Here is a 15,239-nt window from a genome sequence, read left to right as displayed (position 1 = left end):
GCACAAGGACCCCAGCCATCTGCGACAATATATACACACACACTTTATACATACATACATACATATATACATACATCCATCCATTATCCAACCCACTATATCCTAACTACAGGGTCACAGGGGTCTGCTGGAGCCAATCCCAGCCAACACAGGGTGCAGGGTGCGCACACACACACACCCACCCACACACCAAGCAATTTAGGATCGCCAATGAACCTAACCTCCGGAGTACCCAGAGGAAACCCATGCAGACACAGGGAGAACATGCAAACTCCACGCAGGGAGGACCCGGGAAGCAAACTCGGGTCTCCTAACTGTGAGGCGGCAGCGCTACCCACTGCGCCTCCCTATATACATATATATATATATATATATATATATATATATATATATATATATATATATATATATATATATATATATATATATATATATATATATATATATATTTTGTGTATATACAAAATATACAAAAAATATGTAATTACATAATGTTCCTCTGTTTATGTTAGCATTACATTTTGCTTTTATATTATTATATTATATTTTTATAATATATTTGTATTTATTTTGAAAATCCTATGTGGAATTGCACTTACAAAGAATCAATTCACAATTTGCACAGCATTAAAGCACAGCAAATACAAAGTGGGATTTTTAATTTTTTTTTTGCTTAGATTGCTGTCTTCAGTGTTAGGCCTCTTGTGGGTTTGCTGATATTTCCATTCTAACAAGAGGAAAAGCTGTTTCAGCACAGCCAGTCTTTATCTGTGCTGACTTGATAAGATGAGGACAGCTAAAATGACATAATCTCTGTTTACGTAATGAAGGGTTGAACGATAAACTGCATGATGCAAAGACATACACGTCGTAAGATGTGATGGTGGCAAAAAAAGGAATCAAATTTATCTCTAGTGTAAAGGCTGGTTTGCCTGACACTCACTGCAGCACCAATTTTTCCCTTGGACTTTCACAAATTAAAGGAACACTTTGAAAACACATCAGATCTCAATGGGAAAAAGAAATCCTCCTGGATATCTATACTGATATAGACTGGGTAATGTGTTAGGAACGAAAGGATGCCACATCGTTTGATGGAAATGAAAATGATCAACCTACAGAGCCCTGAATTCAAAGACGCCCAAAAATCAGAGTGAAAAATTATGTGGCAGGCTAGTCCATTTTGCCAAAATTTAATTGCAGCAACTCAAAATTGTACGCAGCACTTTGTATGGCCCCTGTGTTCTTGTATACATGCCTGACAACATCGGTGCATGCTTCTAATGAGATGACAGATGGTGTTGTGGGGATCTCCTCCCAGATCTGGACCAGGGCATCACTGAGCTCCTGGACAGTCTGAGGTGCAACCTGGTGGCATTGGATGGACCAAAACATAATGTCCCAGAGGTGTTCTATTGGATTTAGGTCAGGAAAGTGTGGTGGCCAGTCAATGGTATCATTTCCTTCATCATCCAGGAACTGCCTGCATACTCTCACCACATGAAGCCAGGAATTGTCGTGCACCAGGAGCCACTGTACCAGCATAATAGGGTCTGACAATGGGTCCAAGGATTTCATCCTGATACCTAATGGCAGCCAAGGTGCCTTTATCAAGCCTGTAGCGGTCTGTGTGACCCTCCATGGATATGCCTCCCCAGACAATCATTAACCCACCACCAAACTGCTCATGCTGAATGATGTTACAGGCAGCATAATGTTCTCCATGGCTTCTCCAGACCCTTTCACTTCTGTCACGTGCTCAGGGTGAACCTGCTCTCATCTGTAAAAGCACAGGGCACCAGTGGTGCATCTGCCAATTCTGGTATTCTATGGCGAATGCCAATCGAGCTGCATGCTGCTGGGCAGTGAGCTCAGGGCCCTTTAGAGGACATGGGGCCCTTGGGTCACCCTCATGAAGTCTTTCTGGTTGTTTGGTCAGAGACATTCACACCAGTGGCCTGCTGGAGGTCATTTTGTAGGGCTCTGGCAGTGCTCATCCTGTTCCTCCTTGCCCAAAGGAGCAGATACTGGTCCTGCTGATGGGTTATGGACCTTCTATGGCCCTCTCCAGCTCTCCTAGAGTAACTGCTTGTCTCCTAGAATCTCCTCCATGCCCTTGAGACTGTGCAGGGAGACACAGCAAACCTTCTGGCAATGACACGTATTGATGTGCCATCCTGGAGAAGTTGGACTACCTGTGCAACCTCTGTAGGGTCCAGGTATCGCCTCATGCTACCAGTAGTGACACTGACTATAGCCAAATGCAAAACTAGTGAAGAAACAGTCAGAAAAGATGAGGAGGGAAAAATGTCAGTGGCCTCCACCTGTTAAACCATTCCTGTTTTGGGGGTCATCTCATTGTTGCCCCTCTAGTGCATCTGTTGTTAATTTCATTAACACCACAGCAGCTGAAACTGATTAACAACCCCCTCTGCTACTTAACTGACCAGATTAATATCCCATAAGTTTCATTGACTTTATGCTATACTCTGATTAAAAAGTGTTCCTTTAATTCTTTTGAGCAGTGTAGTTAATCTAGACAGGCACTCATTTCTGGACTCCTAGGTTCTAATAAGTGAACCAAGCACTTGGGAGCTTGACCATAATGCTTTTGCCTTTACCAGGCTAGTAATTAGAGTCAGTTGGGGGTATCTCACACAACAAGCTGGTTTTGTTTTGAATATCCATGTCTCTAATAACACTGGTTTCTTTTATATCTTGTGTTATTTTTGACAAGACATGAGAAGATGATAAAAAGACAACAAAGTTCTTTAAAGTGCTTCTCTATATTTTACATGGGCCTACAACATGTGGAATATCATCCAAACAAGTTCAGATATACGGCAGCTGTGGAATAAACTTTCATGTCTTCTCTAGGACTACATATTTTGCTATTGCATTTACATTTATTTTGCTGTCACATTAACACCTGATTAATGCTTATACACTTCTGATTACATCTGTCATTTGTAATTTTGAGGTTAGAAGTTCTGATGACATATAAATCATTTCTGATCTAAACTAGGACACGAGTTCCTTTTTCACAGCCATCCTAAATCTGAAATTTTTTGGATCATACAAATACAATCATTTCAAATAAACAAACACAATTATTTTATGGCCATGCTTGAGATTTTTTTTATGAATCAGTCCTTACTTTTCAGGTATGTATATTTATACATTTGTGGAATACCATACTCATAACATAACTTTTGTGCATATTTGTATCTATGATTTCAAACAGGTTATAAAAGTTATACTTACTACTGTCAACTAGAAGAGTAATTCATTCAAATCAACCTCACATTGTAATAGACTATCACAGATTACCTGACCACTTTAGTTTTGAAATGTCACTTCCGTCACACACATTTGTGCAATTGTTGACTGAAATGACTGATCTGAAATTGCGTAAGGATGCATTCAGAAACATTACTAGCAAATTTGTGCTGACTGCGTTTGGTTTAACATTGATTATGTTTTATTCTAAAGCATGCAGAACAAGTCCAAATCAATGTCCAGGTTACTTAAATAATATTTGGTCTTCTTTTTTCCTTTGTATTTATTATTGTTTAATTTGAAGATTTTTTATTTCCGTGTAATGCCCCCTGAACGCTGAGGCCCATGTGATGTCACACCCTACACACATGGTAGTTATGCCTCGTCTTGGTCATATTTTGGACTGTAATATGTTGGGCATTTACAAAGTTTTTGAAAAGTGGCAGTGTATAGGCATTAGATTGAGGAAGTCATTAAAGAACTATCAAGACTGGATAGGATTGGGTACTAACACAGTCGTTAGATAATAGGATTTTGTTCTCATAAATAACAATAAGTAAGGGCTTTCCACTTTTGCTTCAATTTCCCTTTTAAATCACCAAGAAAGATATTCTTCAATACATCTGGATTATTATAACAAAAGAAAAATGTCATGTGTTGAGTCAGCTTTGCCACCCACAGAATGCTTTAAATGCTCTAATACTGAACATCCTTTTGGGACTCTTTGATTTTCAAATTGTATTTTCTCAGTACTTCTCTGAGGCTTCGAATCCCATAAACATCAGAAGTGACTCTACTCTGTAGGGCCCCTGAGCAAGGCCCTCAACCTGCAATTGCACCGTCCTGGGTATGACATTAATATGCATCCATCAGAAGCAGCTCTAAGCAGAAGCAAAAGCTACTCCTTGACCAGAAGGCCTTGTTGTCTTGTTTTGGAGGAGAGTTGGACAGGGTCTCGTTCTGGGAGAGGGCTGAAGTGGCCAGTGTTTTGGAAAGTGCAGAACAGTTTGAAAGTGAGTGGAGCCTCTGCATAATGAGGAACAGCGGATGAATCAGCTCGCTTGCTAGACAGGGTCCAAATCCCATTAACAAAACTTATTTCAACAACTAGGCTTTAATGTCTTTCTATTTTGAAACCTTGTATTCTCCCATCCACATCAGTTGTATGCATTATTATTTGAGCCAATAATACCCTTTACAGTTCAACTTTCAGGGTTATCCCTTTTGCCTTTCTCATGTGTGCATGTACACTTTATCTGTTATTTATAGTACATGACATATATATCATATAATATTCTCTTACTGAAATAGTCTGCTGCAGTATACAGGGATGCATAATAACAGAAATTATGTTATATAATGTTCCTCTTTTCCTTGCTCCCCAAGTACACTCTTATATGATTACCTACTATTTGGAAGTATTGCTCTCAATACCTTTTTGCTACCCACACTGGATTACAATGGAACAAGCTATGTCACAATGGTATACAAGAACAATAATTAATTATTAAAAACTAAAAAAAATGCATATGAATTGTGAAATAATTGTTTTGAAAGGTTTATTTATATTTTGTTTTTTATCTGGGGCAAGTATTCATTCTTCACAAAGAAAAAAACAAACAGAACTTTATGTGCTGTGTGGTCATTACCCCATAGAGTACCACAAAATGTTTGTGTGATTGTCTTGTTTTTTAATCAAATAAATAAGGGATGTTTGCTCTATCAGCGTTCAGCTGCTCACAGCCTTGGACTTTGGGTTCCTCTTCTAAGTTGCTGAAGTGAGTTCAAGGGTTAGTCCAACAAAACACACGCAGATACCAACCTTTACTACTGTGACTGACAAATGGACAACGCCCAATCACCTGAAACCTTCTTATCCTTTTTAGCCTACCAGAAGGGGGCTTAACCCACCGTGAGGATATAAAAGCTTCAGAATTTCTTCATGGGATAGCATCAAGACTCTTGGCTGCCTCTGAGTAGGTAAGGGCTCTTTACTTCCCTTATTCTGATTAATTAGTTAAAGAACTCATTTGATTCAAATATTAAGAGCTTTTATATTTGTTACTTTGAAAAATGCAATGAGATGTATTCAGGTCTTTATATGTGAATATATGCTTCATTATACTGAAATAGTAATGTTTTATGTTTAGTTTCTTCATAAATCTAAAACAGTAATACTTGGCTTCTACCCTAGAAGATTTGCTTTTAATTTTTTTTTAAATGAAGACTAACAAGCCTAAAGCCTTTATTTAGTTTAAATTTAAAGACGGAGTCAAAACATGAGTGATGTTCATGGTTCTGTGCTTTTGTGTATGAACTAGCTTGCCATTTACTTATTTCTATTTCTGTGATAACTGTTAAGATTTTAGTATTGATTCTGGATTTTCTCATTGTTATAACATACAATATAAGGCTCATGAAATTATGTGACTGATATTAATCGTATTATCTGAGGGCTTACTTTTTGAAATCCAGTGTTATTTTAATTTGACTTTAAGTGCATAATTTAAATTAGTGTGAGATCTGCTATAAAAGAATAAGCTTGTAATCATGACATATGGCAATAAAGCAACCTACAACTGTAACTAATATAAATGTATCATTTAGAAAATGAATAAAGCAGTTTCTATTATAATAAATTCAACTTTGAAGAAAACTGATGTCATACTACTATTTCAGTTTGTGGAAAACTAACAGAATGAGGTCAACATGAAATGGCTGATGTCAACCCAGACTTCTCTTTATAAAAAAGATGGCACTGAATTAATTTGTGTGTTCTCTTCTTTTTAAAAATGGTACTGTAAACTTTAGAGACCTCGGATAGGGGGAAGTGGTCCAGCATTTTGAGGTCAACTCCATGCTTAGTGACTGTCTCTGTACAGTTTGCACATTCTCAGATTTCCAAGCAAAGCCTAGAATGACCAGTGACTGTAAACTGGCTCAGTATATGGACTCCATTATAGACTGGTGTCATGTCCAGGACTGAGTCCTGCCTGGTCTGCTGTTTTTAAATAAGCGGGCTCAGAAAATAAATGAGTTAATAACTGATCTTTTACACGCTGTGTGGATTTATCGTTCAAACAAATGATTTGCCAACATGTGCCATTTTTGATTGGCCTAACGCAGCACTTTTACATCTGCCATTTTGTTAGCGCCATAGAAGAGAACCTATGCAATTTCTTCTACTGTGCTAATGGTATTGCAGATGAGCTTGATGAATTAAAAAGTTACTTCATTCAATTTCTTATGTTTTTATGTTTGTTCAGTTCATTATGCAAGGGAGGTGAGAGGACAAAATTCAAATAAGACAAAATTAATAAGCACTATTGTGAGTGATTAATAGCAAGAAAGTAACTAGAGTCAGTGCAGTCAGTCAAAATTAGAATTATTTTTTAATTTCTTTGAATAAAGAATCAAAAAATAATGAAATAAGTAAGTAAATTCCTATTTAAACCCAGAAAAAAGTGTGAAAGACATTTAACAGTTATTTTCACATATTTAGTTATGTTAAAGAATCACTATTGTGACACTTCATCCAAGTATATAGTATATAGAGTATTAAAGTGATAGATATTGTCTTCCAATTCACTTAATCAGCAAGTGAGGTATGAAGGCAAGTCTAATTTCGTAAGAACATAAAACATTTCACCTAAATCTTTGAAAATATCATCAAGTTGAGATCCCCAAAGTATTGTTTTCTACTATACTTCTTGGTTAAATTATCGCAAGTATCTTTGCATAGAAGGCAATGAGGTAGGCACTTATTGGAAACACCAAGCCAAAACTTGCACTGCTCTTCATGAAAGTCATTAAACAAGAGCATCACATTAAGTAACATCCTGGTGAGCTGGAGCTGATCATATCTGTGAAAGTCCAGTTTCAAGGTGTTACAAAGGGATCAGGGTCCTGATCTCATCCCATGGCAGCAATTAAAAGTGAAAATTAATGTTGGAATATATAAAAAGTTAACATTCTCTTACACTGATTCATTACTATATTATGCAGACTCATAAATAAACTCATACTTGACCAAATTTAGAATCGTCAACTAATATAACTCTGAAAAATCTGTGCAGGCACAGGGAGTGCGTGCAAACTCCACAGACAGTGTGCAGGCCTAGAGTTTAACTTCTGACGTTACTGGACCACCATGCTCCCTGACTGTTACAGTACTGCTAGGAAAATATTAACTGTTTGGTTCTGTTTATTAAAAAGTTTTTAATCATAATAGAATAATTAAAAAACACATGGGGTTACATCTGGAATTCTCTTTATTTACCTTTATTATTTTATAGAATTAATTAATAACATTTAACCTTTAATGTATGTTTATGTCCTGTAGAGATCCAGCAATTCCACAAACATGAAGGTTTCAGTCATCTCTGTCTTGGCTCTTGCCATGGCCATCTTTTATGGTAAGATATCGGCCATTAATTATAAGAGACAATGTATTTGCTAAATTAAGTTCTCTTTTTAGGTTTTTCTTAATTGATAAAATAACATTTCAAATGGTGAGTGAGTTAAGGCAGTCAGAAATTGATATAAGGTGTTTGCAAGTCCTGATTTCCTAAGTTTGCCTCTTTGCTTATTTGATGAACTCCTGTGTGCAGTGACAAATATTCTCTTAACAATATTAACAAATGTAAAAGACAGGGGGCGTCACTGAGCCCCGAAACCCCAAACACGCCACACAAAGCAGCCCCAGGTGTAATTTTTTTTTTCACAAAATACCTGTTTTCCAACCAATCCACAGCCTTTCATTAAATAATAATCTTTCTCCTCCAGATGAGCTTTGCCTTCTACCTCCCGACTCTGACTCCATGGACAGCTTCCTTTTATGTCAGACCCAGGAGTGCTTCTGGCACCAGGGCATAGCCCAATGACAGTTAGACGGTAGCCTTCTGAAACGGGGAGCCCTTCTCCTTGCAGTCCCCCCTTTGGCACCCAAAGACTCTGACAGAGTTGTTCCGCAGGACTACGATTCCCATAAACCCCAGTGGGCATCCTTATTGGGTCCATGCCAGCAGAGCACTGCCATCTATTCATATCCTAGCTCCTTCCTGCTGTCATCTAATTTATCCCTTTGCATGGGATGTTGATTCATCCCCGTTCCAGCCGAGTTATGCCTCCACCCATACTGACCTTCCATTACGGCGTCCCAGCTGGGAAAGGATCCAGAATGGCATTCACACATTTTTGTGACTTTTGACAAAACTATTGATCATAAAGCGAATCACTTTTAGAAAATGCTGTCTCTTTTAGACAAATTATGGAAATGATGTAATTTTATATTTATATTGCTGTTTTTTGATTTTATAAAAACAGATGGATTAAGTGAGTATAAAAACTAATGATGCCAGGGTAAGATTTAGCACCTGTTAATCCTTTTAGGACTATTTGATAGTGGATAAGTGAACTTAAAAAATCCATGTACTGATCATTTATCATTTAGGATTTTTCTGCTTTTATAATATTCATATTCAGGTGATTAACTACATAAGGCTTCCCTTCTTCCTTATAATCCTTGTTCTTATAACATTTTGTCTTTTTTCAGGCAGTGAAGCCGCCTCACTAACAAAAAGGCAAGTTCCAGATGTTATGGCCGAAGTGGAAACTCTGACCAAATACATAGAAGATTTAACTAATTTAGTGAAAACCAGCACCCAGGACTTAGTGACCAAACTGAAAGCAGAGGAGCTGAACTCCAAAGCCCAGTAATTATACATTTTACTAACTGACTAACATTCAATGCAGCTACAAGTATTTGGCTATAACATGATGCAGGAAGGAACTTTATTTCTTGTACTGCTTTAAATTTACGAAATGATTATACTTACCTTTTTTTCATGGCCTTCATTTAAAACATTTAATGACGCATTTCTTTTAGTGAACAGTAACAATAAATGAATTAATCCTTAGTTCTTTCATTTTGGAGATGATTCATGCATTGCAATGGAAGTGCAGTGGTTAGCATAGTACATGGGTCTATGACCTGGGCTGGAAACAGTTGCATGGTTGTTACAGTTCTCTGTATTTTAGTTTTGTTCTTTATTTTTGCCTTATACAATTTCTTGTATTAGAAATTTGTTAGTTTTTGCATACCTCTTAGGGTCTGAGTGCAGGGTCAGCCATTGTATGGCGCCCCTGGAGCAACTGCATGTAAAGACCTTGCTCAAGAGCCCAACAAACTTGGATCTCTTTTGGCAGAAATGGGGATAGCCTCAGAGCTGCCACTATGCCCTAAATTTATTGGCTTAGTACGAGTGAGGACAGACATCTTCTATGGAGGAATATTTTAACCAAAATTTAATCCAAAGTAAATAAATACACAAATAAATATGCAAATAATTAAAAGTAATTTGACAATAAATAAAGAAAAAGGTCATGAAATGTGAGACAATATATATATATATATATATATATATATATATATATATATATATATATATATATATATATATATATATATATATAAACATGTTTATTTATTTAAACATGTCCATAATATTCCTCAAAACACAATGTGAAATATGGCTTGAATTTTAAAACGTAATTTTCACTTGTCAAAGCTGAGATGGCAGGCTTTTAGTGAGTGCTGTCTTTTAATTGGTGAATCGTCAATACACCGGTCTCAAACCTTTAGCCATAAAATGCCACATTTATAGCAGACACTTTTAAAAGGCTTCTAAGGATGAAGTCGGATTTTATAGGATTAAAGTAGCCGCATATTGCAGTAGTTCTACTCAACTTCTCCTTGCACTTGCAGCCGACGTGCACAGTCATAACTCTGAGCATGCACATAGGCCACAGGATTCCCAAGTCATGCAAAACACATACATCCACTCTGTGGACAATTCATCCATCCATCCATTTCCTAACCCGCTGAATCCGAACATAGGGTCACGGGGGTCTGCTGGAGCCAATCCCAGCCAACACAGGGCACAAGGCAGGGTGCCAACCCACCGCAGGACACACACAAACCCACCCACACACCAAGCACACACTAGGGCCAATTTAGAATTGCCAATCCACCTAACCTGCATGTCTTTGGACTGTGGGAGGAAACCGGAGCACCCGGAGGAAACCCATGCAGACATGGGGAGAACATGCAAACTCCACGCAGGGAGGACTGTGGACAATTCACCAATCAAAAAACTGTGCTTAATGGAGCCCATCCACTCAGCTTTGACGAGTGAAAGTGACAGTTTTAAATTTGTTAGGAGGAATATTATGGACAAATTAAATAAAAATAGGCAACAAAAAATGTATTCTATGACACAGTTATTTGCGCTCATATTTCATGTACTTTATTTATTGTCACATTTCACAATGCGTTTATTCATTTTCATATTTATTTATTTAATTGTATCCAAAAAATTCCTCCAAAATCTTCTGATGGGCACTGCAGCCATTCAACACCAGGGACATAGTTATTATTTCTGCCTTGATCAGTGTTCATGTGGAATTCACAACTTCTATTCCAATATTATCTTATATACCAAAAAATGTTTCAGAAAATGTACATATTGTATCACATCATTCTCTGACTTTCTTCATCCCATTCTGGTTTGCTGGGGCCTGTCTAAGCAGCACTGGGTACAAGCCAGGAAACATTTCATCAGAAGAGCCACTCATGCACACATCCACACTAAAACTCACAGGGACTTGTTTGCATTCTCCAGTTAGGCTAACCTGAACATCTTTGGGGAGGAAATCTAGAGTAACTGAAGGAAAACCTATGCAGACACTGTAGAACAGGGGTGGGCAAACAGTGCCTGCAATTTTTTTTTTTGTTCCAACCAGGTTGCTTAATTTCAAAACAATTGTTGCCAATAATTTAATTTCATGGCTTGTTAGTGCTTTAACTCTTCCATGTCAGGTCATTCTCATATCTTAGATTTTCTTCTCCTTTCTAAGGATATCATCCTAATGATTTGAAGTCTAAAACCAGATGAGTAATTTTCAGTCCTTTTCTCTTCACTTTCCCTCCAAGTATTTTGTTAAATCAAATAGTGCACAATAAATACACACAGGTGAAAATGGAAACAAGCTAAATGGAGAACTGCTGGTTTCTTTAGTCATTTGAATGTTATTGCTAATAAGGAGCAATTAAAAACCGGGACTAAAGCTGTTTAAGACTAAAATAAGCAATAAGGGTTCAAATTCTTAATGAGCGAGACATGAAAATGAAGCAGAAGTGTTACTTGAGCAATAAGAGCTTCTTATTAAGCAATTGGGTTGCAACAAAAACCCGCAGCCACTGCGGCCCTCTAGAAACAACTTTGCCTACCCCTGCTGTAGAATGTGAAATCTCCACATAGACAATAACACAGGCCAGTAGATCCATAAAACAGCAGCTTTGGCCACTGTGCTACACTGCCACACAGTTTAGATATTGTAATATTATTTATTTATACATGTGGCAGAAACATTAAAATGTTTATTAAACATATTACACATCTACATGAAACACTGACCATATTATATAATTTAGGTTGACTGGTCATTCAAAATTGGCCCTGTGTTAGTGTGTTCTTAAGTTAAGCCCTGAGGTGGCCTGGTTCCCCTTCCAGAATCGGCTCATGTTTTGCACCCAGTGCTGTCAAGGTGACTGGAGCATTGCAAAGAAGAGGTGACCATAAAGGAAAGCCTGGATCTACTGACATGTAACCATCCTAGTTTAGTGAGGCCTCATGCTGTCTCTGTGGGTTTATTTGTGTACTTCTTTGTTGCTCCTTTCCTTAACTTATCTCTGGTTCTTCATTTATAAAACAAACATCATTTTATGTATTTTTGATTTCATGGGAATTCACTCCAGAGCTCATCCACAATCCACTTATGAGATGTTGTTATAATTATTGATATTATCCACCCATCCATTATCCAACCCGCTATATCGTAACTACAGGGTCACGGGGGTCTGCTGGAGCCAATCCCAGCTAACACAGGGCACAAGTCAGGAAAAAAACCCTGGGCAGGGTGCCAGTCCACCGCAATTATTGATACTATCGGTTATTTATTTTATACTACAAGGGCTGCTGCTTTGTGTATTGACAACACATGGCAGTTCATACAAGAAAAAATAAAGCTTGCAGTGTACTGTCCATTTTTTATGCATGAATGAAAAAATATTTTTTACATTGATCTGCTGGCTCTCATAACCAGGGTTGTTTCCTATAATATGCCTCTTTGCAACTGAAATTCAAGTTTATTACCCACATTGTAAATTGTTTTGATTAAATGCACCTTCTGAGAAAACAAATTTCTTCTTGGATTAATTTATATATTTTTTTTTTATCAAACCATGCTTGCTGTTCAGACATTTCTCGTTAACACAAACCTGATTTTGGGCACTTTTATTATGGTCTGGACCGCTTGCCTAAATATTTTCCTCTGATCAAAGTGTCTTAATGCTTATGCTGATGTACCTTCTTGTTTGTTTTTTTAAGGGAATACATTAAAAGCAGCAGATCTCAGCTGGAAGAGAACCTCAAGCCCTTTGCAGATAACATGGAAAGCCAAATGAAACCTCTGATTGAAAGCATGAAAGCTCACGCAGAGCAATGGCAACCAATGGCTGATTCCTTGCAAAACAGCATGATGGATATGTGGAAGAGTCTTGTGGATTCCACCAAGTCACTGACTTCTGCATAGAAAAACCATCAGGGATGTCTAGAAGATTAATCGGCCTACCTCCGTGTCTGTCAGTCTGCTTACGCAAATTCATTCTGTCATTGTGATTTTGCAATGCTTTGAGCAATAAAATATTTTGTGCACTTTTGCTTCTCGTACATTTTGTATATATGTTAATCCTTTCAGCAATGCAGTATTAATAATTTAATACATAGAATTTCACCATGCTATCCACACACGACATCTTGAAGGATGTCACTCTGTGGCCAAATAGTGGTACTGTTGTATAGTGAAAGAAGATGTCTCGGTGCTGGACTGCTGCTCCAGCAGTAACCCGAGTGCTCTTTGCATTTAAAGGACCTGCAGACTTTTGCTAAATACAAGCAACTCACCTGTGATGCATTAAAGCACACAAAAAATAGCAGCCACACTTTGCCAGATTAAAAAATGCCCACTGTAGTGCAGAGATCAGTTAAAATCTAATATGTTGTTTTATTTGCTGACATAAACTGAGATGATAATAGATTTAGAATGACAAAGACCATTGTAAGTCCTGGTCTGAAAAATAATATTTGATTCTAGTCTGTCAGCACTTTTTCACCTACACAAGCCCAATACTCCTCCCCAATGCAGCATCACCCATCTTTTCCTTGCTTGCCCTCAATGCCCCTTGAGCTCTTGCTTCTAGATTTACTAACAAAGATGGCCTTCACCCATTTTAACACATTTTCAGTTGCTTGATTTGGTTAAACACAAGCAATAGACCAGAAATGGATCAAGACAGCAAGAAGTAAACCTTGTGCGCCAACTGTTGACATGCAAAATAACAGGGATTAAAGTAAAAAAAAATCTTCTGACTGAACTTTTTTCAGGCCAAGCCATGTTCCTTTAACAAACACTTTATTTAAATAGTCAAGACCAATAGCGTTTTAAGGGGAGATTAAACCGCTTTAATATTGCCAGTTTGCATATTTTAAAAGCTATTTGTAATCTTTGAAAAAAAATATACCTTGACAAATAATCAACTATCTACCACACATCTTTTCAGTGCATGTTTTTATTTATCTTATAACACCAAACAATGTTTTGTGAAACTATTAATAATTAACAGGAAAAAAAGTAACAGCACCACCATTAAATTCCAAAAAGTGCTTTTCTTGTACAAATGTCTCTAGAGTGCTTTTCACTTTTTCTGCTTTTTGGCTGTGAAACCATATTCCTGAAGCTTGGCTACACCTGACACCCGTTTTAGTGTTTGACTAGCTACATGTGCAGGAGTGGCTCCAGGAGAGGTGGAGGGGGGTGGAGGCTGTAGCAGCAGTTTTGCCTTTACCTCCAGGGGTGGAGGAGAAAGAGGCTGTAGCAGTAGCTTTACCTTTAACTCCAACAGTGGATGAGGTGGAGACTGTAGCAGCAGTTTTGCCTTTACCTCCAGGGGTGGAGGAGAAAGAGGCTGTAGCAACAGCTTTACCTTTAACTCCAACAGTGGATGAGGTGGAGGCTGTAGCAGCAGTTTTGCCTTTACCTCCAGGGGTGGAGGAGAAAGAGGCTGTAGCAGTAGCTTTACCTTTAACTCCAACAGTGGATGAGGTGGAGGCTGTAGCAGCAGCTTTTCGTTTAACTCCAAGGGTGGAAGAGGTGGGGGCTTTAGCACAAACAGAAGAGGTGGAACCTTTCTTTACTTTTCTAACCCTAACTGCTGAAAGGACCTTCACAGCTTCCCTCAGTTTCCTTTCCTTTTGCTTGTCAAGGTTCACCTTCTTTTTCTTCAGATGATTTTCGTATGTCTCATAAGAAGACAGGCAAAATCTCCTTAATGCAGGGGTAATTTGCATTTTAGATGCAGTTTTGCCCATTACCTTCATGTGGGACAGAATGGCTAAGCCTTCATAAGTCTCAATGTTCAGCCTAACCCTGTCTTTCTCAATTATATCATCCATCATGTTAAATGATCCTTTGACAAGAGGGCCAGTGAACAATGACAGAAGAGCCTTTACCAACTTTCCTAAGATGGGGAACCTCATTCCTCCTTCTGGCATCTTCATGGCAAAAATCTTACTCCACCAGTCAACATCGATTCGTGCATTGTTCTCCTCAAAGCATTTGGCCTGTGCTCCTAGATCTGTATTAATCTGGTAGGCTCGAACCTCTTCATCCAGTTGACCCAACTCCTCTGACTTCACAGCATTTGGCAAGGCCTTGGCCAAGGTGTTGAATGCACCTTGGACTGATTCATGGAGAATCAATGATGGTGTCAGCGCAAATAAAGAGGTGATGATGTTGTTGTTGAGGGGCAGGTTTTTCAGGAGGAATGTTGCTGCCTTTAT

General features: G+C 38.1%; 1 protein-coding gene across 1 annotated transcript; it reads left to right on the top strand.

The window, feature by feature from the left end:
- The first annotated feature begins 5,147 nt into the window (after positions 1-5,147).
- Positions 5,148-13,060, top strand: afp4 (antifreeze protein type IV). Its single transcript, XM_039751208.1, has 4 exons — positions 5,148-5,259; positions 7,622-7,694; positions 8,834-8,993; positions 12,729-13,060. The coding sequence occupies exons 2-4, from the start codon at positions 7,643-7,645 to the stop codon at positions 12,931-12,933; spliced, it is 417 nt and encodes a 138-aa protein (XP_039607142.1). The 5' UTR covers positions 5,148-5,259; positions 7,622-7,642; the 3' UTR covers positions 12,934-13,060.
- Positions 13,061-15,239: the final 2,179 nt, after the last annotated feature.

The sequence above is a fragment of the Polypterus senegalus genome, chromosome 1 (genome assembly GCF_016835505.1).
Source record: "Polypterus senegalus isolate Bchr_013 chromosome 1, ASM1683550v1, whole genome shotgun sequence".
In the NCBI taxonomy this organism is placed as follows: domain Eukaryota; kingdom Metazoa; phylum Chordata; class Cladistia; order Polypteriformes; family Polypteridae; genus Polypterus; species Polypterus senegalus.
Note: the sequence above shows the minus strand (reverse complement) of the source record. Positions and strands in the feature narration are given on the sequence as shown.

Coding starts and splice junctions, on each gene's coding strand:
- afp4 (XM_039751208.1), top strand. CDS start 7,643: ATGAAGGTTTCAGTCATCTCTGTCTTGGCTCTTGCCATGGCCATCTTT. Junction 7,695..8,833: donor TGCCATGGCCATCTTTTATG/GTAAGATATCGG, acceptor GTCTTTTTTCAG/GCAGTGAAGCCGCCTCACTA. Junction 8,994..12,728: donor GAGCTGAACTCCAAAGCCCA/GTAATTATACAT, acceptor TGTTTTTTTAAG/GGAATACATTAAAAGCAGCA.